This window comes from Topomyia yanbarensis, chromosome 2, assembly GCF_030247195.1.
Source record: "Topomyia yanbarensis strain Yona2022 chromosome 2, ASM3024719v1, whole genome shotgun sequence".
In the NCBI taxonomy this organism is placed as follows: domain Eukaryota; kingdom Metazoa; phylum Arthropoda; class Insecta; order Diptera; family Culicidae; genus Topomyia; species Topomyia yanbarensis.
Window position 1 is genome coordinate 31,964,677 of NC_080671.1, and position 26,631 is coordinate 31,991,307.

General features: G+C 36.8%; 2 protein-coding genes across 5 annotated transcripts in view; one reads left to right on the forward strand and one right to left on the reverse strand.

The window, feature by feature from the left end:
• LOC131682087 (klarsicht protein) overlaps window positions 1-26,631 on the forward strand; it is a 721,076-nt gene that overhangs the window by 290,826 nt on the left and 403,619 nt on the right. The gene's annotated exons all lie outside the window — the stretch shown is intronic.
• LOC131682089 (odorant receptor 22c-like) lies at window positions 878-2,038 on the reverse strand. Its single transcript, XM_058963300.1, has 3 exons — window positions 1,483-2,038; window positions 1,289-1,387; window positions 878-1,184 (listed from the first exon to the last, which is right to left on the reverse strand). Exons 1-3 carry the CDS (start codon window positions 1,930-1,932, stop codon window positions 978-980), a joined length of 756 nt encoding a protein of 251 aa, XP_058819283.1. The 5' UTR covers window positions 1,933-2,038; the 3' UTR covers window positions 878-977.

The following is a 26,631-nucleotide window of genomic DNA, read 5'->3' on the forward strand; positions in this document are numbered from 1 at the left end:
AAATTTTAAAATTTTGAAACGGACTTCAAAAATCCAAATTTCTTTAATATCATGAGGAATATAAGTCAATACGTCGATGATGCATGGTGAAGAAATTATTTTGCAGTGTCATTTTAAGAAAAATGTTTTTCACCCATGATAAGCAAATTAAAACAAACTGCCTGATAAAAACCTTAAAAAATGTGGAAAAATGTTCGTAGTATTTCCAATAGTTTTTTTTGTTCCCAAAAAATGGATCAAACGCATACGCGATATTACACCTTAACGTACAAACGTCCAAATCTTTCGCGATAATACATGCGATTGCGAAGTTCCTACGGCCGCACATATCAGAACCGTACAATGAACATCACATTCTGAATCACGACCCACTGCAATTAGCCTTAAGCAGTGTTTTAGTGGGTGACATTTCCCGTCTCGTCTCCTAGGCCCCATGCAAAACTGACTCAGACAGCACTTCGCTAAAAGTTTAATAACTTCTTTTAACAAAACCGGATTGACTAGCAGTCTTCTACAAAGTTGTAGACAATTATGAATTATCTTTCTTATTTTCTAGCTAGTGTGTTTTCTTCATGTAAATTCTCGAAAAATCCCATACAAACTACAGGCACGTTGGTCTGGTAGCCAGACTTGTCTAATTTGCTTCAAATAAATTTGGTGCAAGTACTCTTGGTGCGACTAGGAATCGACTCAGGGGTAGGCCGATAGAGTTTTCAAAAACTCATCATTTTTTCTGGGCAGTCAAATGGACAATATTCGCTAATTATTGATTCCTGATTTACCTAATTATTAGAGTATTAGAATCACATACTATGTATAATAGAATGGGAATTACAGGGTTAAAATATAAGAATTTTATTTTTGATTTAACATTTTACTAGTTACTAGTTTAGAGCAGCTCCACTTCTATACTAACACTTATAAACTAACAACGACCCAAGTACTACTCTTTGTCATTGTTTCATGGTAAAATAACATCAGAAGCGTTCTTTCAGAATCAAGTAGTACGAATAGGACGCCTGCACCACCTGACCAAAGCGCACAATGTCTACAAAATAGAACTTGGCAGCCGTGATGCCAACCTTCCGCTGCGAGCGTTGTATCATCCGTTGGATCTCCTTCTGCACCGGGACCGGCTCCAGATACCACGGGTAGCAGTAGCTGGCCTTGGCTACGGCAGCTGCCTGCAACAACGACGACGACGACGCGGCGCAGAAATAAACAAAGAACAATTAAAATGCTTTTAATTAGCGATGCGTACAGCTCAGCTGGCTGCTGGTGTGCATACTTTTTCACTCAGTTCGTTTCCGTTGTAGCAGTAGGCAAACACTTCCACCATCAGGACGGCAAACAAGATCACCATATTGACGACATTCGGTCCGTAGGTCTGGGATCGCATATAGGCAAATATAAAAAATAAAACATTCATTAGACGTTATGAACTTTGATCCAGCTCCCCCTCTCCATACACATCCCACTTACGCTAGAGATATAAAACATCATCAGACACGAGATGAGCATACAATTGACAAATTGCGACAGCAGAATGTGTTGCATGGTGTACTCCAGCAGGCCGGCAAACTCCAGAGCAGTTTGGTGCAGTTCGATGATCTCTTTGAGTTTGGCTTTGCGTTCTTTTACTTGATCGTCACTTTTGAAATTCGCAGGATCTGCCAGAGCATCGATTCTGAGTGTAACCAGCTCGAAAAGTTTAGCTCCGTAACGGATGACCGTGAACAGCACCGTTCCCTTGACGGTACTGAGTAAAGCAGATGCAGTAACGGCCGGAAGTAGTAGCGCCATGTAGATCATGTAGTGAACAAGATTCCGTCGAATATCCAGCCCGTAGAACTGATTCTCCAATGGCAACACAAAGTCGGCCATGTCCGTTTCATTCGCAGCGGATAGATAGCTGAACAAGGTAGCCGCCATCGGTAGGGGAATGTAAAAAATCAAACAGCTTCCGATAAAGCAAGCGTAGATTCGAGAGTATCGGAAAATCCGTAGGTTGAAGCCGGTGATAGTTTCCAAATTGTCGTCTGCACACTTCCGGAAAGTTTCCTGAAGAATGGTAATCATTTTAACAAACGATTTCCGACGAAACGCGAACAAAACCATCGACGAGATGAAATCACTGAAGTAGATCAGTTCGGCAGTTCCTCGAGCGAATGAATCGAAACCTTCACCGCCGTACTCCAGGCTGCACTTGGGAAGGATGAACATGATCGTCATCCAGGATACGACGGCCGCAAACTTTAACACCCGTCGGCGACTCTGACCGTCACCCCACAGACCGAGCAGTTCCATCGTTTGCAGCCCGATCGGTAGAACGTCCAGGTTGTTGCGAAAGTAGCGTTGAAACAGCATTGCGCGACCAGCCGAGTATGACCGGTTTGGGGTGATGAGCGGTGACTTTTATTGGGTGGTTGGTGTGAAATCAATTTCTCATCAGTGCATAATTTAGTTAGTCGGAGGTGTTTTCGCAAATGCAATGAATGGTAAATATTTTATGGTGCGCGAATGTGCAGACGGTGACCTTCGAAAGGTGAAATTTTTTGTATGTATATATAAGACAAAGATTTCTAATTTGAAAACCGGTTATTGGTTGATATTTACTAATGATACTCATATATACCTTATTATTCAATAGAAAACTACGGCCTAATGAGTGTCTGTTAATCGCAGGATTTTCTTGGCCATTATCATTCACTGATTCGTAATTATGTAACAAAGAAATTATCATTTATTTTTTTATCGATATCAGGAATAAAACGCCAATGTCAATGGATGGTCAATGATTCTTCCTCGTTTTAAAAATCGGTTCGTTCATCTAGTGATCCAACTTTTCCACTAATTGTTTTCTTCTAGATTTCACTTCTATCTGTTTTACAGCTTCAACACAATATATTGTCCTGCAAAAATTGATAAACTAAATTGAATCCTATTACCTCGTGCATTATTTTGCTGAAATTATAGGCGGTGCTCTGTGACCATTCTAATTGTCCAAAGTGACCGTTTGTATGAAGCAATCCACTGCGTGACCGGAATGATCTGGGTGGAAGAAGAAATGCCTTCGGATTAGTTGGCTGATCTCATATGCCCTATTAACGAGGATCAAACTATCAAGACAAAACTATCCTCTGTGTCGTCTATACATAAGATACTCTCCCGTGTTCTGTTTAGCAGACTGACCTCTTGGACTGAATCCTATGTTGGTTATTCTCAAAGCGGGATACGAGATATACGATCAACGACAGACCGAATGATTACCCTTCGACAAATCCTGAATAAATTTCGGTTATATAACTTGCAGAATCTTCATTCGTTCGTTGATTTTAAGACAGCGTACGATTCAGTGAAGTTGAAACGAACTATGACAGATAATGCTTAGGTATAGCTTTCTAACAAAACGGATCAAACAGATTCGTTTGACGTTGGATGGGTCAAAATAGCTAGAGAGACATCCGACTCCTTATATGATGACAGATTGATTGAAGCGTAGCGATGCAGTCTCTAATTTATTGTTCGATATAGTGCTTGAAGGGTTGATACGAAAATCTGATGCGCAACAGATCAGAACCAATATCACCAAAATCTCATAGGCATCCTGGTTTAGCAAATGGCATCGACATTATTGGTATTGATCGCAGAGCAGTGGAAGTAGCATTTGTGAATTTTATAACATAAGCTATGAACGTCGGACTGACTATAAACTATGACAAGACTAAGTATCTTGTAGCTGGCGGAGAGTGAGACAGTCGGAACGGTGTTGATTCCGCAGTGGCAACGAATGGGATACGGTACGATGAGATCATATATCTTGTAACACCCGTTACTAGTGGTAATAATGTAAGCCGCGAGGTGAAATGGTGTGTTGCTACCTCGAGTAAGACTGTCTATGGTTTGTGTAGCTGTCTGAGGTTATGTATCATACGGACAAGTACAAAACTTGTTCTATATTTTAGCTCGCTGATACTCCCTGTTGCTTTGTACGATTACGATGAATGGGCGTAGAAGAAAACATTCTTTTAAGTGCTCGATTGGTATGAGAGAAGAATTCTGCGCTCACTACTTGGCGTCATAATGGGGGAAGAGAAGCATGATGCGGATGAGTTGTAACAATGCACCAACATGTTGACATCGGTGGGTTGAGCATGTAGCGCGAATGCCGAAAGAAAGACCCAGCTAAAGTTTTAATCCTCAGAGAATCCAAAATCGATCTACCAGGAAGCTTGAAATACATTCGGTCGAGATTCAGAAAACTCGGATTGTTCGATCACGACTGTAATGATGAATGTTTCTTATATGTCATTTTTTATGTGGGAATTCGTCAGAAATGCTATTCTTGAATATAAAATAGAACGGAAACGTAATAGATTTATTTCCTTTACGATGTCATTGCAATGTTTTCTGCACTTTTAATATTGTTATGTATGTGCTGGAAATATACGCATTGTTTTGTCTGATTCGAATAATCATGTTTTATAATCGTAATTATTTAACAAAACATACTAAAACAATAGTATCTTTTGTCTAATAATTACTTTCAAATTACTAGTAACGTTTCATTTTGCGTAATGTATTAACCCGAGAATTTCAAAATGAAAAACTTGAATCCGACCTGAACTAGTAAATCTAAGATTAGAAAAAAATAATCACAACCGATTGACCCCGAGAATTCTCATTTAAAATAGGTTAACACAATCTCAAAAATTTAGAAGAAGTAAAGAAACCAGAATGCGAGAATTTAAAAAATAGGAAGTAAATTTCTTTCATTTGATGTTGTGTTCAGTGCTTGGGTTATGATGGTTTTTACATCATTTCCCCGCAAAGTTAATTTTGAAAGTTAACGTCAATGCACTTATATTTAATATGGATAATAATTTATTGTAGTAAAGAGAATTAAATGGACAAAATAAAGAAAAATAAATAGAAGCAATTGATATAAATGATGAAATGAGAAACAAAAAAATTAATTAAATCAATCGAATGGATAAAATGGATAAGGAGCGAAATGTATAAAATAAATACAACAAATAAAATGAGATAAAAAATGAACGAAAAAATACATAAAATGAACAAAAAATAATGATAAAATTGATAATATAAATTATACAAACATATAATGATAAACAAAAAATAAATAGAATGACTTTCAAAATATGTATAAAATATGAAACGAAACAAAGAAATTAGGCAAATAACAAATGTAATATTTAAAATACATCAAATCTACGAAATAAATGTCACATGAAATAAGCTAAATGAATTAAATTGAAACGAATAAATTAAATAATTTAAGGGGTTACCCACTGTAGAGCACAAAAATGGGTATTTTTCGGGATTTTTTTGGACGCAATACACAGATGAATCAAGATCTTGTTAAATGAGATTTATAACATAAGAAATGAATCGCATAAATTGATTTTTCAAATATTTTCGTTACAAGATGGCAGTATTTTCTCCCATGCACGTTTTTGGAAGGTGTGTACGGCCGGAAATCTATTTCTCGCAATTTTTGTCCTGGAGCCAAAAAAACTTAAATTTTTCTGATTCCTTATAACAGAAGGAAGCGTCGTTCGTTTTTCCGATATTTTGATTTTTTCATGAAATGGCACACTTTTGAGTGAAAAAATTCAATCGACACAAAATTGTTTATTAAACAAATAGACAATAAAAAATTAAAATCTTACGTACGTCGCTGGAGAAATCAATTTCGAATATACTGTACAAATTTCAATTCGACTATACTGTACAAATTTCAAAATTATTTGTTCGAATTACAATTTCGGCCATCTCAATAAAGTGGCTTCGAGAAAAACGCGGTTGAAGTTTTCAGTGTTTCAGGATATACATAATTCTTCCCCAAGAATTGAAAATTTGAACATTTATATATTGTTTTCATCTTCCATTTCTTAATAACATTTTTAACATCTTAAAGCACATTTTACTCCAATTAATAAAAATTAATTTTTTTAAACTCTGCGGTGGAGTATCCCTTAAATAAATCTATAGATTAAATAAGCTAGATAACTGTAAAATAAAAAATGAATGAAATGCATTGAAACAAATAAAACAAGTAAAGTAAATCAAATGATTAAATAAATAAAATAATTATATCAAAAAAATTAAATGACAAAAAATACAATAAACAAAATAGTAAGATGTATAATAAAATAATTCTATGGATATAGTTATAGGACATTGAACAACTGAAAAATATTAAATTCATAAATTATATCTAAAATGAAAAATAAAATGAGCAACATAATTAAAATAAGTTACATGAATTATTTAAATACTAAAAATAATATTGAAAAATTAAAATACAAAAATTACTGTAAATAGATCAAACAAATAAAAAACAACATAAACGAAAACAAATTTATGAAATTAATGAAGGAAATGATAGAAATAAATAAAAAAAATAAAAATTAAGTAAAGTAAATAAATTTTAAAATGAATGAGGATCAAAAATTTGACTCTAATGAAGGAAACGAACATAACATAGAAACATAGAATAGAATAAATAAATAATCAAATGAACAGAATCAATAATCAATCAAAAATTTAAATAACATTGATATGTTAAATACCAAATATATTACGTGTCTGAAATGAATGTAAATTACATAAATAAAATAAGCGAAACAATTTAAATCAATAAAACAAATGACAGATGGAATAAGTTAAATTAATGAAATAAATTTTTAAGTTGAATAAGTCAAATAAATCACATATATAAAATAAAAAATTAAATAATTAGAATAAATGGAATAAATGAAATTAAAAATTTTGAAATTATTTTAACTAATTAAAATAAATGAAATAACTAAAAAAATATTAAACATATTAATTATTAATATATTGCTTTGCACGCAGCTCATCTAGGGTTCGTTTCCCAAACCCGCTCATAGGGTTAGAAGCTGTACTATCACGAGAATTGAGGTGAGCGATCCTAACGTTTAAACCTCTGTATTTGAAAGTAGTCACTTAAATAATTTAAAAACAAATGCAGAATAATAGAAATGAACACAAAACAATTGAAACAAATAAATTTAATGAATGCAATTTATGAAGTAAATGAAATAGATAATATAATAAAAAAATGAACCTGCTTGAAAAGTTTGTAAAATCATATTACTAATAAGTTTAATAAAGTTGACGAAAATGATGAAAAGAATTACATAAAGAAGAAATAAAATAGACTTAAGAATAGAATCAAACCATCGAAGTAAATGGTACATGAAATCACTTAAATGAAATGAAATGAATAAATTAATTAACTTAAATAAATTGAATAGATTAAATAAAGTAAATAACTGACAAATATTAAATGTAATAAATAAAATTTATCACATAAATAAAGTAAAAAAGTTAATGAAATAAAAAAATACAAAATAGCATGAAAATAACAAATTATATAAAAAATAAAAGTATTTGAATAAGTTAGATCAATACAATACATAGAGAACGTGACAGTACTGAAAAATATTAAATTAATGAAGTATATGAAATACATAATAAATAAAAAAGTAAATTAAATAAATGGAATTAATAAAAAAATGGGTGAATCAAATAGAAAAAACTAAATTATTAAAATAAATTGCATATATTATAATTAAATAAATAAAAGGCTAATCAAATTGAACGAAGTAAATAAAAAACGAAGAATAAATCAATCCAATAAAATAAATTAAATGAAAAAAAACTAACAAAAAATGGAAATGGTATAAAAAATCAAGCAATACATAAATTGCTTTAAACATGTAAAACAAAAATGGCATGAAATAAACAAAAAACCTAAATAAATAACAAAAAAACAGAAATTGAGTAATGCAAATACAATATTTTGAAATTTAATAAATAATTTGAAGCAAATGAAAGAAATGAAATGAACAAAAAAATCAAATAAACAGAATCATTGAATGACAAATTGAATGGAATAACTAAATCAAATGAATTGAATAACATCAATATAGAAATTGAAGCAGTAAATGAAATAATTCAAATTAATAGTATTACAGGAATAAATGAATGGAAAAATTTAAATGAATGAAATTAAATGCATAAAATAAATACCCTTAAAAATGAATTGAATAAACCAAATAAATAACATGAATTAAATGAATAGAAAGGTGCAGTGAATCAGATAAATTTAATAAAATAAAACATTTTAAATAGCAAATATGGTTCAAATAAAATGGTTAAAAATTTAGTAAAATCGAACACAATAAATGGAATACGTAAAATAAATAAATCTAAAAAAATAAATGAAAAAACAAACAAAATGTGAAAGAAATAAAATAAAAACAATTGGGAAAATAAAACGAATGAAATAAATCCTAAAGATTCCATAAAAAATAAATGAATAATAGAACTAATATAAATGATTAACGAAAAATGCAAATTCAATAAAAAAATTAATAGATTCAAATAGACAGAATCAATAAATGATAAATTATATGAATTAAAAAAACAAAATAAAATGAATAAATTGGACAACATAAATATATTACAGTGAAGACCCGTTTTTTCAGCCTCCTTGGTTTATGTTAGGTTGACAAAATGGGAACAATTGCAAAATATACTTGTTTATTTCTTTTTAATAAACCGAAGCTGTAAAAATGTTTTTCTTTAAACCCTAGACATAGCCTCATAAGGGTCGATGAAACCGGGTCAAAAAACGGATAAATTCGGGGAGAAAAAACGGGTCTGCAATGCAATACATACGTAACAGAAATAAAACAAATTAAATAATTCAAATAAATAAAATCAATAATTGACAATTGAAATGAATTGAACAACTGAGAAAAGGTATTAATTTAATGACTTGAATAATTTTAATAAATAACATACACAGAATGAACAATCAAATTACTAGGATAGATGAAATAATTCAAATAAATGGAGTAAATGAAATGAATCAAATATTTAAAATAAATTAAATAACTGAAAAATTCAAAGTGAATGAAATAGATGAGGTGGTTAGTATTACAAATATAACAAATAAAATAAACGGGGCATAGCGTTGTTGGCAAGTCGTTTGGCTTGCACGTAGCTCACCTAGGTGCGCTTGCCAACGCCGCACACAGGGTTAGAAGTCGTTCTAACCTGATAAATGCCTTGAGTGATCGTAAAGTTTAAACCTTTATGCTTGAAACCAAAAAATCACAAATAGATTAAATAAATAAAATCTATAAAATAAACAGAATAAATAAAATGAAAAACAAATAAAATAAATGAAGTAAACAAAATAAAATAAATAATAAATGCGCAATAAAATAAATAAACGTTAACCAATTCGAAAAATTCAAATCAATTAAATAAATGAAAAAAATAATATTTTTTTTGAAATTAAAGGAATAAGTAAAATAATTAAACAAAATTAATGTAATTAAAAAGTTAGTAAAATTATAAAACTAATAAATTTAATGCAATTTACAAAATTAATGAAAAGAATAACATGTCTTTGGATGTTATTTTAACGTTAATTCGTCAAGACCTGTTGTGCCAATGCAGTGGTAACGTGGAAACAGATCGAAATAATGAACAAGAAGAACCAGTAGAACAGCGCTCTGCTGGCTTTCATTCGAAGGGCTCGACTCCGGCGTTTACGCATTACCCTGCGATGAATGCGATTCGAGAACTGTACATGAGAAGGTGAGCCGGTAATGATATCCCTCAGATGACAAATTCGAATGTATTCCCCTAAATGGTAATCTTTTGCGGGCAATCCCGGTCATCCGTCCGCTCACAGTCCTTTGAATTTATTTCTATCATGTAATCTATTTTCTGTTTTCCTGCACTGGGTGTAAAGAACATTTGGATTTTAATGTTTCGAGTTCCACTCGTCAGTAACCGACACCAAATTGGCGCCGTTGATTTTAACTATTCTACTTGTTCATTATCCCTGTTTCTCTGTTTTTTTATCTTTTTAAGGGAAACTGCTCATTAACCATTAATCAGGTTAACGTGTTACAAATCGCCCAAGTTCATTGTCATCGGAAGCAAATTGTTTGTTTGAGGGCGTGTCGACACAGCTTCATAATTATTGGAGCTGACGAATCCACTTGGAACAGGTATGCCATATATCGCTAGAAGGCATCATAAGGTGTCTTAGGCAGTATCGCTCCATTTGAAGAAATCACACTGCCCAATGGCACACTTTCTCCGTTTGCAGAATTACGAAGCCCGCAGGTCAAATTGAATTGAAGACATTAAAACGTTTTAGATTGGTAGCGGATCGTATAATCACACATTATAAAGAGAAGGTGCAAAGGCAAGATATGAGTAGAGATAACCGATAGTTGATGCAGACATGGTCTCATTACCCTTTTTGATTATTCAGTATAAATTTCCCATGAGAGGGTCTTTGAGGTTAAAATTTAACAACAAAATCGGATCAAGACCTCGAAGAAAGTCTTGAAAGTTCGAACGAATTCTATACATCTTCTTCTATAAGAAATGTAAAACTGTTGAATGGCTGTCCCGTGCCCGCGCTGATGATTACCAGCATGACAAATCTGTCTGGTTAAACCGCCACGATGAACGAGGTCACGAACGGCCAGACATTCGTAGCAACTCTCGTGAAACGAGCGCGACAACATCCCGTGCGGCGGTTATTATTAGCGAAAGAGAAAAATTGGTTACTCACATTACTACAGAACCATCGTCGTCGGACGGTGGCGGCGGCGTTTGCTCCCATAAAAATTCGTAAATTTCTTCGCTTAGCGTCACGTCACCGGGTCTACGTTTCGAGGCCAACCGGCATCCGACCTGTGATGTTCGCGATGATCCAAGCCAATTCGTCACCCGGTTCTATTTTCAATTATGTTGCGTGTTGAGTGTGCAAAGTGCACTACCGCAGTAATCTGGCGCAGCGCGTTGCGTTGATGACGCTGACGGTGGCCGGCATGTTTTTCATGTCGCCGCAATTTTCACGCATGAGGTCAGAAAGTAAAAGTGTGTAGCGGCGTGATCGTTAATGTGACATCATTCAGTTAGGTGTGAGAATTGAGACCGGTGGATATAACGAGTAAAAAAGTATATTAAACCGGTCCCGAGTAAAAACATGTGCTGCGGCATTTGACATCGCTTGAACTTGTACACTTTAAAATTGGAATGCCATTGGCTGAATTTCAGTTCAATCAGTTCACAAACGAATTAATCGGAGAACACAGAGGCTTTATCAGACGAAAAAGTGTTTGCTTTTTCAGCAAACCGAAAGAAGATATTTTCCGCAATATTCTTTCACCAGATGTGCGGCAAAGGTTTAGTGAACTTTATTCATTTCCGCTCGTTCTACGGATTAAAATAGATCCGCCTTCTTGGCAAGCAGCTTGGCAAGATCACAGAACTGAATCAGAAAAATAGAGAAATGGTTCGCCCTCTAGTTCTTTCTCGCACTTGCGGAGGAAGAAAAGATCATCTTGTTCTGTCATTGAACCAATTTACAATCGCGTTAGTGTGCCCTTTGTATCCCCCTTCCAGTTCCAGCCACAGCATGTTTGCGACGCTGTTTCCTTCTAATCCAGTGTGGTGTAGTGTGTGCTGTTATTGTTGTTGTTTTAATGCGGGGACACTCTTATTTATGCCGAAGGGGGAACTTCAATTTATGTGTTTATATGTACATGCCGTCGCGCTGCATATGTTACCATTTGTTGATCTTTATGTCTCCCCCTGCCAGTAACCGATATTTATGCTCCGACTCTCGGCTCTGCCGTTCGTACACGTGAAATCGAAATTGTCGTCGTACATCGGGACGGGATCGAATCTGTCGGGTCCTGCCTGCCTGCCATTGGCAATGCAATGGCATTTTGAGAGACATTTGAAAAGATTGTACGTGTATGTATGGATGAATGAATGAATGAATGCATTGCTGCTGCCGACTTTGGCGTGGTGGGAAAAACTTGGTTCGGATTCCGGCTGCTTGTACGGAATGTTGCATAAATTAAATGTGACAGTGATTAGGATCCAATTACTTCGCATTTCGTGTTATCTCGACCGGCGGGATCTCGCAGTGATGAATTTCTATTAGGTACAAGCTTGTTTGTTTTGTAACATCAACGTAGTAATTGAAGAATCTTTGATCCGGCGCTCCTTTCACCGGTCCAATCAAAGCCACGTAATGTTCAATTGTCACTTAATTATGGACACTTTTGATGGCTGACCATGTTCGTTTGTTACCTGTTCAATTTCTGAAGAAAGTTAATTGGTTCAATCACTTCGATCATCATTTTTTAAAAATATTATTGATTGTACTCAGTTGGTTCGGTATCGTCGAACATCAACTGACCGCAGCTGTCAAAACAGAAGGGAGGCGAACAGTGTGCAGCAATTAACGCCGATTGTGTTGAGCTATTATATCTTCGGCCAGCCGCGATTGTGGTGTTTCCGTTATTGACCTGTGGCAAAAAAAATGCAACGAACCATTTTGAACCGTTCACCGAGGGGCGAGCTGGAGTAATTTTGCCACACCATTGACCGGTTGGTTGAGAAACAACGGAAGCTTTCAACCATCAGGGTGTTAATTGGGCGTTAAAGTTTTTTTGTGAATTGATAGGGTACCGAAGACTTTCCCGACTGTCTGGATATCGTTCACTACAGAGCCTATGTCAAGGATTTCAGAAAGGTTACTGGACAAATGTTTTTACTAGCCACAGCTATTTTTTCCGATAAAGCCACCCAGCAACAGATGATCTGGCAAGTAATTTGCACTCTTAGTAGCTCTTGATATAGAGGTGAACCGACATCTTCTTTGATGGTTAACTTTAAAAAAAGATCCCCATTCGAAACTACTAACTAAAATGGAAAAAAAAAAATTTGCTGTATTGTTCCTTAATGAGAAAATTGATTTAAAACTATTTTATGCTAGAAGAACGTAATACTTATTACTTTAGTAAAATTTCAGTATTGGGCAGATCGACTTGGCTACTGAATAGACGCTGAAAATCTAGTCTGATTACATAGAATTTGTTGTACACCCAGGTTTTTTTTACGCGGGGGATACGTACCGCGTAAAAAAACTGCGTTAATTCGAAAATCCGCGCAAAAAAAAACTCAGCAAAAGACTTTGGAAGTTTTTTTTGCGCGGTTTTCGCCATTAACGCGGTTTTTGCAAAAAATGTCAACCTACAAACTCCCGCGCTCGCACCATCATGAATCGGGATCGTCCGGAAGTCTCTATCCTCGGTACAAAAAATCTAGGTCCTTGTTAATTAATAAAAAAATAATAAAATTGAAAAATAACTCCCATATCCACTAGACAAAACGTTCCATGGCGACATGACCGGAAACTCTAGTGATATGGGGTAACTCTCTCTCTCTCTGTCAGAATGTGATCCGTACACCGAAAACTAAAAATCAGAATGACGGTCCGCGAATATATGAAGCGCCGCAGGGTTTCAAAATCGAATTTATACACGCGAAGTCACATACACGCGAGCACACGCGACAAACACGTCAACATACGAACGCTTAAGCCCTTCGCGATCATCTACGCACACCTATACCCGAGATCGCGTAAACTTGATAACACTCCACGGCAATTGTGTGAACGTTTTAGTACTTACGACGTTACAAACGCAGTCTCAAACGCGAACCCGCAAACGCGCGCGATCATGAATCGGTCACGTCCGGAAATCTTTAGCCTTCATTCTAGCAATTTAGGTCCATACACTCAGTTGGACCAATCAAAAAAAAAAAAATAAAATAAATCTCATATCCACTAGACCACGCGTTCTACGGCGACATGAATGGGAATTCTAATGATATGTAAGAACCCACTTTCTTGTGGAATCTGAACCGTACACCAAAAATCAAAAATTAAGTATCAGATTCACGGTCCGCGCGCGATCATTCTAGAACACACGCGAATATGCGAAAGGCACACGGTTATAAAATAGAATTTATACACGCGAAGTTCATACACGTTAGCACACGCGACATACAAACGCGCACGCGACATACAAACGCACACGCGATCGAGCACGTTAACGTACAAATGTTCGAGCCCTTCGCGATGATACACGCGATCGCGAGTCCCTACGCCCGCACATACCTGAACCGTACAATGAATATCACATTCAGAATCACGGCCCGCTACAATTGGCCTAAAGCAGTGTTTTTTGGGCCAAATGGCCTGTCTCGTCTGGAAATTGTAGTATGTGATTCTGACGGGGAGCCCCTCCGAGAACCTAGCTCTACAGCTCCAGTAGGACAACTCTCGAAAAAAAAAATGTATTATGAAAGTTCACGTGTTTCAATGGTTAAAGTTTCGAAACAACGGAACGGAAGCCGAGAAAAGAACATTGTTCCTGGAAACCCGACGAGGTCATTTCAAGATATTGCAAAAGCAGTTGATTTGTCGTTTTTACCATAGGGAACTTTCTCGAGCGGTTCCGTACTGGCCCGGAAGATTCAATGCAAGAGTCGGGCTAAAACATCGGATTGTCAGCTGAACTGGGTGGTGTTTATGTTTTTCAAACGATACCTAGGATTCTCGGATCGGGATGTCGGTAAAAAATACGGCGCCAACCGCTGTACTGTCTGAGTATCATTCACGACGAGCACGGGATGATGTTGACAGAAAAAAATTATTTGTTTTTTCACCGATAAAACCACCCAGCAACTAATTGTCTGGCAAGCAATCTGCAGCTGCAGACTCAAAATTTAGTTTGCATGTTCAGCGAATTTTATTATATTATATAATTATATTGTTATTTCAATTATAGTCCTGAAAATTGCTTAATCAGACAATTTACTTAAGTTTCGGTGATGAGTCTAACAACGTGCACTTTTAAGCCGCGAATTAGAGTGAGAAATTCGAGCGAGTGCGGCTTCTACTTCCGAATGGGAGAGTGACGTGTTATTGGCTTGTCGAAGATTCATTTAATCTTGGACGCGGCAATAGATTCATTTATAAGAGATGATCAGACTGATAATCTCTTAACTAACTCAAACAGTCATCCTGGTTCTTTGAATTGGCGAGTGGTGTCTTCCGTGCATTTGTGTATTAGTCTAGAACGGACCAATTTTGATAATGGAGGGGAATTCGTTATTTCGGAGGACATGTTTTATACCGATTAGAAATAGTGATAGTATTTGTAGTTTTGATGTTTATTTATCATATTTTCAGCCTTTGCGAGCCGCGTACTGATGTTCTTCGCATGATTGTACTATTTCTATGGGGACAAACGTGTCAGAACACGCGACATGCAAACGCCCGGAAGATTAAATAAACACTTACATTTACATACAAACGCTCGTTCTCTTCGCGATAATGCATATCCGGTTGCAAACGCCAACCTACGTTCACGAAGTCGCAAACATGAAACTCGACCCTCCCAGCCCTCCCATTCATGTCTTCAGTTGAACCATTCTTAAAAAAACGAAAATAGTCTCATATGCGCTGTACCAGATAACAAGTTTCAGGGCGGTATAGTCTGTAACTATAGAGCCTCGGCGATTAGCATTTACGTATTTATTAATGCGGTCTCAAGCGCGAAAAAAAAGTTTGTTTCCACGCGATCAAGCTCGGAATACCCCACCCTTGGTCGTAGCAGTCTAGGTCCGTGCCTTCAGTTGGACCGTACTAAATATACACTAGACGACAAGTTTCAGGGCGTCACCACCCTAACACTATATAACCCTCTAGAAAGACCATGGATATGGGCCGTTACAAATTTCACAACCATCAAAATTCCATAAAATGGTCTGAATCACCCATAGGTACACCAAACTATGGTTTTTGTGTGGGATCTACCGGACTTTACCATAATAAGGTCCCTTGAAAAAACATAATTGTCTTATACCAATGAAAAGGTTTTCCCAGTCCACGTGAAAAGGTTTCTGTCGGTCCGCGAAGATGAGTATCTGTTTCGGTTGGATAATTAAAATTAAACCTTTTTGCAACAAACTGGAAATATTTTACTGGTAGCATACCTAACCGATCTGGTATAAATGGCATTATATCGTCACCTTCGGCTGTGCAGCGAAATGAACCAGCTACAGAAAATAAAATCGCCTGTACAGCGGGAAAAAATAATTGCGATTGACTTTAAACAAATTTCTCTGTGATCCCCGGTAGTTAACGTTGAACTGTTATTAAAAGTAAAAACGGATTTTAATGTTAAGGAAGTTTTATACATACAATTACACCACGCGAGAAACTGCCCTCCCCTAGGTTTAGGGGTTTGACGGTATTGCAAACATCATCAATGCATCATATTGCATGCACAAGTGCTACAGAACCTCTGACAGACAATTGCTTTAAGATGGTTATTGCATTACGCCTCGATAGTGGCGCATCGAGGAAACCGAGAGGGCTTATGGGTCTTTTTAATGTTATATGTCTATTCATACTCTGCGCCAACCCATACTAACGCTCAACCACTAGCCTCTGCGCGCTGACGTGGCCGGCTGGCGGGTTGACGTGGATTGACTTTTGCTATGGGCTGTGTTTGATGGCATTGTTACACAGCTTAATGGCAGTATTGGTGGAGGGGCTCGCAGTAGGAGTCATTGTGTGTCCATTTATCGATCGACTTCGTCATCGTGCACAGGCTGATTAAATTAATTTAATAATTAAATTAATTTAATAAATACATCAGTAGAAAACTATTAGTTATCGTTTTGTAGTAGTTGTAGTTTTTGGGTCTAGTTTAGAATTGTCATGCGCTAGTCGTATGTCTATCTGTGAATGTGTTCGACTGAATATTCGTGATAGTTGGGCCAGGGAATGGATGCAGAACTGGCGTATATGATAGAATAGTGGGTAATCCTTCAGGTGTTCTATTTGTTCACTCGATTCTGTTCATTTGAGAAGGTTGGGTTGGATAAATTAAGGAACAATTAATTTACCGACGCACGTGAATCATCCCTTCTCGGTCAGCATAGCATGATGAAAGTCTAACAGTATGCAATTATCGTTAATGGTAAATAAAAAACATTTGCACGAGTTAAAGTAGTTTGCTTTTATGTTACATGTGTTTTTCTATTCTACTTCATTAGTCTGTTCTTTTGTAGATTTATTAGTTTGCTTTTCCATTACTTATGTATACCAAAATACTATCGGTCAATTTATGCACTTCTGATAACATCCCGGTGATAACGTCTCAGCGCTTATAAATTTTCAAGCGCGGTCTCAATCGTGAACCTACAAACTCTCGCGCTCGCACGATCATGAATTGATCACTTCGGGATGTTTTGCCTTTCTCTACAGAAAGGTATTTATCCTTGATATCAGCAGACTAGGTCCATGCCTTCAATTGGACCAATTAGAAAAAGATAGCTCTCATATCCACTGGACACCACGCTACTTGGCGACATGACCAAGATTTCTAGTGATATGGCGTAACTTACTCCCTGTCAGAATGTGAATTGTACACCAAAAAATAACTATCAGAATGAAGGTCCGCGTGACCATCCAAGAACGCATGCGTATATAGGAATGGCCACATGGTTACAAAATCCAGTTTTGTACACGCGAAGTCACATGCACGCGAGCCTACGTGACAAACACGTTAACATACGAATGCTTAACAACGCACACCTACGCCCGCAATCACGCAAACTTGGTAACACCCCGGTAATAAGATGAACGTTTTAGCACGAAGTTTCAAACGCGAACCTACAAACGTCCGTCGCGATCACATCCGGAACCATTACCCTCTGTCCCAATAACTTAGGTTCAGTAGGACCAATCAAAAAATAAAGCTCATATCCACTAGACAACACGTTTCATGGCGACATGTCCGCGAACTCTAGTGATATGGAAGATCTCACTTTCTTACAACATCTCAGCCGTACACCAAAAATAAAGTTTTAAATTCATGGTCCATGGTCCGCGATTATCCAAGAACACACGCGAATATGCGAAAGGCACACGGTTATAAAATAGAATTTATTCACGTAAAGTTAGCACACGCGACATACAAAGGCACACGCGATCGAACACGTTAACGTACAAATGCTCGAGCCCCTCGCGATGATACACGCGATCGCGAAGTTCCTACGCCCGCACATTCTGAACCGTACAATGAATATCACATTCAGAATCACGGCCCGCTACAATCTAAAGCAGTGTTTTAGTGAGCGACATTGCCTATCTCGTCTGCAAATTGTAGTATGTGATTCTGACGGGGAGCTCTTCCGAGAACCTAGCTGTACAACTCCAGTAGGACAACGCTCTAAAAAAATAAAAATTCATTTTTCTTGAGTAAAATCAATCCCGAGAAACTGTTCATTTTATGTGCCCGGATTCTAAGTGGATCAAAAAAGAACCCTTCTTGTATTCACAAGTAAACAATTGATGTCCCGCAAGCACAGAAGTTATGTTTGTTGAGATATATCTGGTGATCTAGGGGTCTGCCAGATACTGATGAGACTAAGTCAAACCAGAATTTCTTGAATTAGAAAAATAGCAGTGTTGTTTCATTCTCTTCAGTTTAAATATGCGGGAAAAGCATATCTCACTTATTTAAACTACTATTCTATGGTTGGTTATTTTAATTGTAGTTTTGAAAATAACTTACTTAAACAAATTGGTGAGCCAAAACGCGTGTACTCTTGAGTGATGGATTGGAGTGGGAGATCCGACCGAGTGCCCACTAGGACGTTTAAATATCCTAGTTGTCATGAACTGGACTGGCGGATAGCTGGTATGACGATCGATTCGCAACTAGCATTTATAAGAGATGGTCAGACTTAGATTATCGCTTAACTTACTCGAACAATCATCGCAGTCCTTGGAAGTGACCAGTAGCTTTTACAAAATGGTGTGGTCTGTTCGAGATTATTACAAAAGTTCACTCGTGCACTCGTTACGCACTCATATAACAAGGAACGAATTTGATCAGAGGGGAATTATTTCCAGGAACGGGAGTGATATGTTTTATACCGTTTAGTAATGGTGGTAGTATTTGGAACATTAATGTTTAATTATAATGTGGTGATCATAGGTTAAGCTCTACTTTTTTGTTTACATATTTGTCACCTGTTATTTTAAAAGAAGATGCAAATAGCGGCAGTTACCATTTGTACTAATATAGTGGTGAACTAATGTCTATTTGTCGTGTACAGTATTTTTTTTATTTTTATCGCCTTTCACATCTACTATCTATTATATAGGAATAAACGCGATAGAAGACGTGACATTTAAATGCCCTAATGATTAAATAAACAGCTACATATACGCGCCCATGCGATGAAATATTTCATACGAACGCTTGAGCTTTTCGCGATGATACAAACTTCGCCACAAACGCGAACATGAAATCGCGACCATCCACACAAACTAACGCCCGCAATCTCGTAAGCATATAATCGCCCGGGTGATTATGTAAATATAAATGCTTATTACAAATCGACAATAACGGGTTCAAATGCGAATACAGTGAAGACCCGTTTTTATCGCCCCTTGGCGAATTTTAGGCTGAAAAAATGGGGACATTGATAAAATTAGGACAAATAGTTTTCTTTCTTTTTAAGAGATCGAATCTCTTAAAGTATTCTTCTTTAGCCCCTAGATATAGTCTCAATAACCTTTCCTGACTGCTAGGGATGATCCATAAATGACGTAGCATTTTTGAGTGATTTTTAACACCCCCCTCCCCCATCGTAGCATTTCGTCACAAAATTCCATGTACCCCCTGATAATTACGTAGCTTGACGGTAACCCTCACCCCCCTCGTTGTCCCCGTAAAAGATTTAAAAAAAATCAAAAACGATGTTAGATGAAACGGGTAAAATTGTCGTGACATCAGGTCAACCCCTATTCCCCTTTAAAAAAGCTACGTAGCATGACATAACCCCTTACCCCCCTGTCGTCACACATCATCACAAAATATAAAACTCCCCCCTCCCCCATATAATGCTACGTCATTTATGGATGGTCCCTTATGCAAAAGTGCAAAATTTAAAAAAAAGAAAAGTTTTTTTCGCATATTTCGGATCTCTGAGATATGAAAAATATGCTCAAGAAAGGATTTACTCGAATTTAACTTGCTTCGTCTGCTAACTACCAACAATCAATTTTCATATGAAGCTGATAAAATCGGGGCTCATAAAATCGGGTACTGGTAAAAAACGGGTCTTCACTATATTCACATGCCCGTTTAAACAAGACGAAATGCGCCCGGAATCCCCCTATCTCGGTCTCAGTAGTCTAGATCTAGGCGTTCAGCTATATAAAACACTTTAGACGACAAGTTTCAGGGTGTCCTAGCCGGATATTCTAGTAATAGGGGGGAACTCCTTCTGATTTCGCGGTTCGGGGAAACATTCAAAAGCTCATGTGAATATGCGATACGGTTATACAAACGAATTTATACAGGCGAAATTACATACACGATCGAACACCTTAACATACATACGCTCGAGCCATTCGCGATACAAACCTGCTTACTACTACATACCTATATCCGCAATTTCGCAAACATATAAGCGCTCCGGCAATTAAGTCAACGTATTAGCACTTACGTATTCATAAGCGTGGTCTCAAGCGCAAACATATAAACGCTCATTCCCATGCGATCTTGAAGTTTCCACCGCACCACATCTGAACCTCACACTCAATATCACAATCAGAATCAGAATGGTCATAAGCAGTGTTGCAATGGGTGACATTCCACTTCTCGCCTGCAATTGTAGTGAGTGATTTTGATAGGGGCAGCCCTTCCGAGAAACAAGCTCTACAGCTTCAGTTGGATCACCTTCAAGAAAAATGCCGTAATCTTTCTTGCTTTAGTCTGTGAACTATGCCCAATTGCGCCAACAAAAATAAGCTATACTAAGCGAGTTGTGTAACCTAGAATTTTTCGTTTCACGACTGGTTTCAAATCGTGTCCAAACCAGTCACAATTTTCAGCGTAAATTTGAACCAAAGGTGTGCCAAATAGATATTTTGTTCTAGTAGGGGTAGAATACTACACACCCCATGTGGTCTTTGGGAAGATCCGGTCTCACGGCGGGATAGCCATCACTCTCCGATGCATCTATGGGAAGTTGCAGGTACCTGGGTGTTGTACCAGTTTGGTCCCGAAGCAGCACTGGGGACTAGATTCAGGGAGCCGGGCATCGTATAAAAAAACCGTATGTACACGTGTAAGCAGATAACCAACTGCCAGAAATGGCTACCACGAACCACTAACATCATTTCGTTAAGCGGCAGGATAGTCAACGGACGCCAGGTATAAAAAGTTGTCTACCAAGCAAAGCATCCTATTCAAAACATTGTTCACTACAATCTATTGATAATTTTACTTTTTTTCTGTGTCCTAGTAATGGTTACGTTGAATATGCGGGGGAAATATGCATTGTTTTGTCTGAGTGCTATGTTATCATCTTTGAACATCTTTAGTGGACGCAATATTCAGTATTATCAGTACATTTATACAATATTTATATTTGTTCTTTATAATTTATAATCATATCACTAACTCCTTTTGAGCAGTACGTTCACTTTATTAAAACTTTCATATGAATCATAATTTTCTTCGAATCCGAACGTGAAAATTTTAAACATGGAAAACCTGAATCAAACCCGAAACCGCACATTTAATCCTGATTCGACCCGAATCCGATAAATTCAAAATTTGGCAGCGCAGACCCGAAAATTTCAAATTGTACAGATAAGACAGCGGGATTTTTTTTAAAACAATAGAAAAATCCGTTTCATTTGCTGTCCATGGCCAAAACCGATTTGATCGTATTTTTCCCTCAAATGAAAGTTTGATGGTTGATTTTAATGGTCTACATTCTAAGTTTGCCGAGAAATTAAAAAGTAAATTACAACGATGAAATAAGTTGTTTAAAAAATTAATGAGTAAAATAATTCCAATGAACAGTATAAGCTCAATTATTACAAGCAATAAAATATAGTAAATGAACTAAAAATGAAATGAAAAAAAATAAACTAAACCAAATAGATCTATTTTTTTAAAAAAAATATTTCTAATAGATATTAATGTAAGTGAAATTAAATAAATCAAATGAATAATATGAAGAATTCAAGAATTCAAAAGAAATTAAATAAATCATCTGTTGCATTAATTTATTATCTTTAACCTAAAATAAACCCCATGAAGAAGTTTTCACTTGATGGTCATCGTTTCAAAAATCCCGGGAATGTGCGAAAGCAGATATTCTTGGAATGAGGTGAACCAAATGAACATACTTTGAGTATTCCCATTTCATTTTTTTCACCTTCTTGATTTCTTCGTTTGTGGTCTCTGATCACCTGGTGTTGCAGGTTTATTGTAGAATCCTACTTTATTATGATGAAATCGGAACAACTTTTTAGTCATGGTTTCTGACGAAAAATTACTGTACGTTGAATGTCCAACGTTTTGAAGGAATATTCGTTCATCTTCAGGATAAACTACACGTTTGAGTAAATCATGTACCAGCATTACGGAAATGTATTTACGACGATTACAAATATTTCCTTTGTCGAATAGGTTGTAACGTTGAATTTGTGTTTGCAAACAGCTAGTTTTGTATTAAAAATCACAATATTTAAACGGAAAACAGTTCAAATTGAAATCGGGAAATTTATTTTTTTCCTGCCAATTTTACACAACTACATTCATCAATATCACAATCTTCGTCGCCGAACAATCTAGGTACTCTTTACCATGACCGAATATCTTTTAGATTTCCAGGTTACTGGAACCTGGATCCCCATTCTCCACGACCGCACGCGCATTTTCCTCTTCAAGGTTCTCTGTTGTGCGAAACTGTAGTTGGTTTCTCCTACAGCACTAGTGCTACATGTCCAGCCCACTGTAGTCTGTAATGATTTATCAGCCTGTAGGCTACGTGACCTTGGCTAACTACGTAAACATTGGTAAGTCCTATTCGCAGTCACAATACGCTTTCCCTTCTACCCTGCGGCTAACATCGTTTTATTATGTGAAGATATACGCTGCTCTGAGACCAACGCCAATGATGGCGACGTCATCCGCGAAATCCATGTGGGAATCGAAAGCATGTGGGATATCGTGATGATTGTTTCGTTTCGTTACACACCAGATCTTCGTATAGCACCTTTGAGTGCTTAGCTTAGAGAGTATGTTTCTTGAATTGCATAGTTGTATTTTCATATTTATCTAAAATGGGTTTAGACTTATTCCTAAAACATCAGTATCTAATGTAGCGCTTTTTATAGAACTGTTTCATGGGCTCATGAAATATAAAAAAAATAATCGTTTATTACCTCCGTTGTACGTGAACCTTTTCCTTGACAATCTATAACTTGTTAGAAGGGCTTTTCGATGGTATTCAAATAACACATACTCAGTACTCACTTGACAGTAGTGCACATACATATACAAAGACATTGCCCCAAATTTTTCGAGGTGAATCGATTGGTATATAAGACTCATCCAATTCTATACACATTTTCTATAAGAAATGCAATGAAATTATATCAAATTAGAATAATGAAAACTTCTACTGACTGGTAGCTTTCATCCGGTCAAATCCGGTCAGAGAAGTCTTCTCAAGATGTCGATGAAAAACGTACTGTTTTTGGTTAATGTTATAATTTATGGTTTGTGAAGTGACGAAAGCTTCTGCAACTCCATATTGCTTGTCACAGATGATTTTTTTAAACTTCTGTTTCCGTTTTTTTATCTTCCTAGAGCAACGCAATCAGCCTCGTCATTCGAAACGGCGCAAACGAATCCTTCAGCTCTCGTAAGGCTTTGAATTGCGATCTTCTGATTATCCCTTTATTTTTCTTTATGCGCAAAAATCCACCCACTTCATAATCATCGTCTCTTTAGAAGGCTACAGTTTTCAAGTCATCGAAATTCGTACTGTTTTGGTTAATGTTATGATTTATGGTTCTCGAAGTGACAAAAACTTTGACAAAAGCTTAGTATTCTGCAACTACAAATTACTTGCCAAACAAGATGTTTTTTTTAAATTTTTTCGTTATTCGTTACAACGCAGTTGAGTTTTGTAAACTCTCGCGGTTTTTTATTGTAAGATTTGTTTTAAGGCTTTGAATTATTATTTCTGGGCTGTAGATAATCATTCATAATCATATTGAACCTTATTTTTTTAAAAAAAGCTGCAATTTTTTAATCGCTTTCCTCTACCTTGTAACCTTTTCCAATTATCGTCTATTTAGCTGCCCCCAAATTATACCCACCCGGACGAAATGACACTAATTATCGGTTTTACTGTTACCGACATGCAAAAACTTTCGCCTCTCTCCGGAAAGTCCCACAATCACATCTCTCACATTGGATGGGACTCAAAATCGTTCCACTCACCTACTACACACAGTGAACCTGCCGTTTTGGAATGTAACATGTGGGTAATCCTATGTCGGGTGCCCCCTAGTGTACATGCAAACACACATTTGGCAGCAACCGTAAAGGCTCTTTCCGTCATAAAAACAAATCAACGACAATTCCGAAACAGGCTCAGGTACCCCATTAGGGTGCAAAAAAGGTCCATCAAACAGTGCACGGATTGCTGCTTAATTGCGCAAAGAGAAAAAAAGCAGCAGCCGTCAGTTGAATAAGTAGCTTGAAAATGAGTTCATTCAATCCGACAACCATCATCACTGCACCATGGTTCTTGACTGATGCTAGCTATGTTTGAAATTAGGAAATCGTAAATTAATCAAGCTGTTTTTATTAAACAGCTTTATCTGTATGCTGGAGAGATTCGCAATTGGAATAAAACTATGCGGGCATCTGTTTTTTTTTTGTTTCGATGTGAAGCGAGAAACTGTGATACGGGAGAAGGGAGGTAATACTATAATAAAGATTTATGCAAAGCACTCTAGAAAGTAACGATGATGGCTATTTAGAATAATTGACGTATGCGAGATTTTACGACTGGAGAGGCTCGGCGATGTATGAAAGTTTGAAACATGTCCGTACAGGGTGGTTCAAATGCGTGGGTACCGTTTCCCATATTTATTTAAGTACCAACCTTGCAACCGTGTCCTTTGGGTTCAACGCTCAAAATACATTTCTGTCGGTGTCAGTAGTGCCAGTTCAAATATTGTTGTGCAAAAAATCTGGCAAGTTCCGTAACGCGCTAGGTACCCAAATCTGTCGTGCCGGACTTGGGAAGCGCTATCTTCTGTGTGTAAATGGGCGATATTTTGACTAGGTTGTACATTATGCAAGGTATGCAAGAATTTCTTGCAAAAATTTAAATATTTTTTTGCGAGAATAATCTACTTCTCTTGCAGGATGTGCAAGGATTTCTCGCAAACATTGGAACAATTTAAATGGTGTCATTATCAGTCATATACCAACAACTTTGCATCTCCCTGTACCGCCATCAACCGGAGCATGAATTATGCAGTTTAAATTCAATTTAAATATTATTCATACTCAATTCCGCCATATTTCATTGCTGGTGGTTGCGTCGTTGGGCCAGCATTCGGTCCGCAGGACTGTACTCCAAGTGCGCGAAAATTGAGCCGCCGCACAGTATATTTACATAAACATAACGACGCACTGTGACCCCCTCTCGCAAACTGTATTCGCAATGTTTTCCAGCAGTGAGTGAGCCATGTTTTCATGTTCGATTTTTACAGCTTAAGGGTTTGTAATGCGAAACAAATGCTATTCTGCTCTTGAGCCACCTAATGATTTAATGGTGCCTTTCTAGTAAATTTTATAGTGGTGGATAGTGTGCTAAAAACGCTTTCCTTTGATGTGTTGTAAATATTAAATGCACTTGTTTAATAAGATTCAATTCAAATAATAGAAATAATATGATTCAAAAAGAGATTTGATACCGATCTTGATTGGGTTTGATCTATTTTATAAATTACCTTGATCTAGGATAGAACTAATTCTATCATTTCCGATTAAACTCATCTGACGTTTTGTTGAGAGAAAAACCGCAACTTTCAAACAATCCCGCGTGTTTTCTTTCGCACGAATGGCCAAAAGTGATTGATGTGCTGAACTTAAAATTTAATGCTTGACCGAAGTCCAAGATCATCACCTCTCATTAGTGAAGGGAATTGTTCGAGCTTATTTTTGCAGCAATCATAATCGGAGAAGGAACAAAAAAGCAGCTAAACGAGCTTCGCAAAGTAAAAGAAAGATGGCTTAACCCACCTTGACCGGCTTTTCCGACGTAGACGACGCATTGATTCTGTTTGTTAAATGCGCATGCAATGAAGACCAAAAAATGCAGAAAAAAATAAACACCCGCAGGTTTCAAACGCGGCCAGACTACGGAGGCGGTATTGTTCGTCGGATGGTAGTTACCGATTATTACCCAAACGATTTTGGGCCCCCATGCGGCGAGGTACCAGAAGAAAAAAAAACGACAGACCTTACGGTACAGTACGGTGAAGGTGCGCACCGGCGAAAAATGAGGGGCATAATTGCGGTTCCAAAATATGGCTCGCAATAAATTATGACCTGAGACGGTAAGTGCTTGAATTCAACGGTAAAGTTCTGATTACTTTTTTTTTGCAAAAAAGGTGAGCGTTTGAGAGTGAAGTACTACGGCACCTTTCTGTGTTAGTATTAATGAGTTGGAGTTAGGGTTTTTTAAGGCGGCGTTTATTGTTGAAAATTTTTAGAACAGTTCTCGGTAATGTAGGTATTGAAAACGCGTCCCGTAAGGCAGCCACCTAGC

Coding starts and splice junctions, on each gene's coding strand:
- LOC131682089 (XM_058963300.1), bottom strand. CDS start 1,932: ATGGCGGCTACCTTGTTCAGCTATCTATCCGCTGCGAATGAAACGGAC. Junction 1,388..1,482: donor TGATGTTTTATATCTCTAGC/GTAAGTGGGATG, acceptor ATGCGATCCCAG/ACCTACGGACCGAATGTCGT. Junction 1,185..1,288: donor GAAACGAACTGAGTGAAAAA/GTATGCACACCA, acceptor TCGTTGTTGCAG/GCAGCTGCCGTAGCCAAGGC.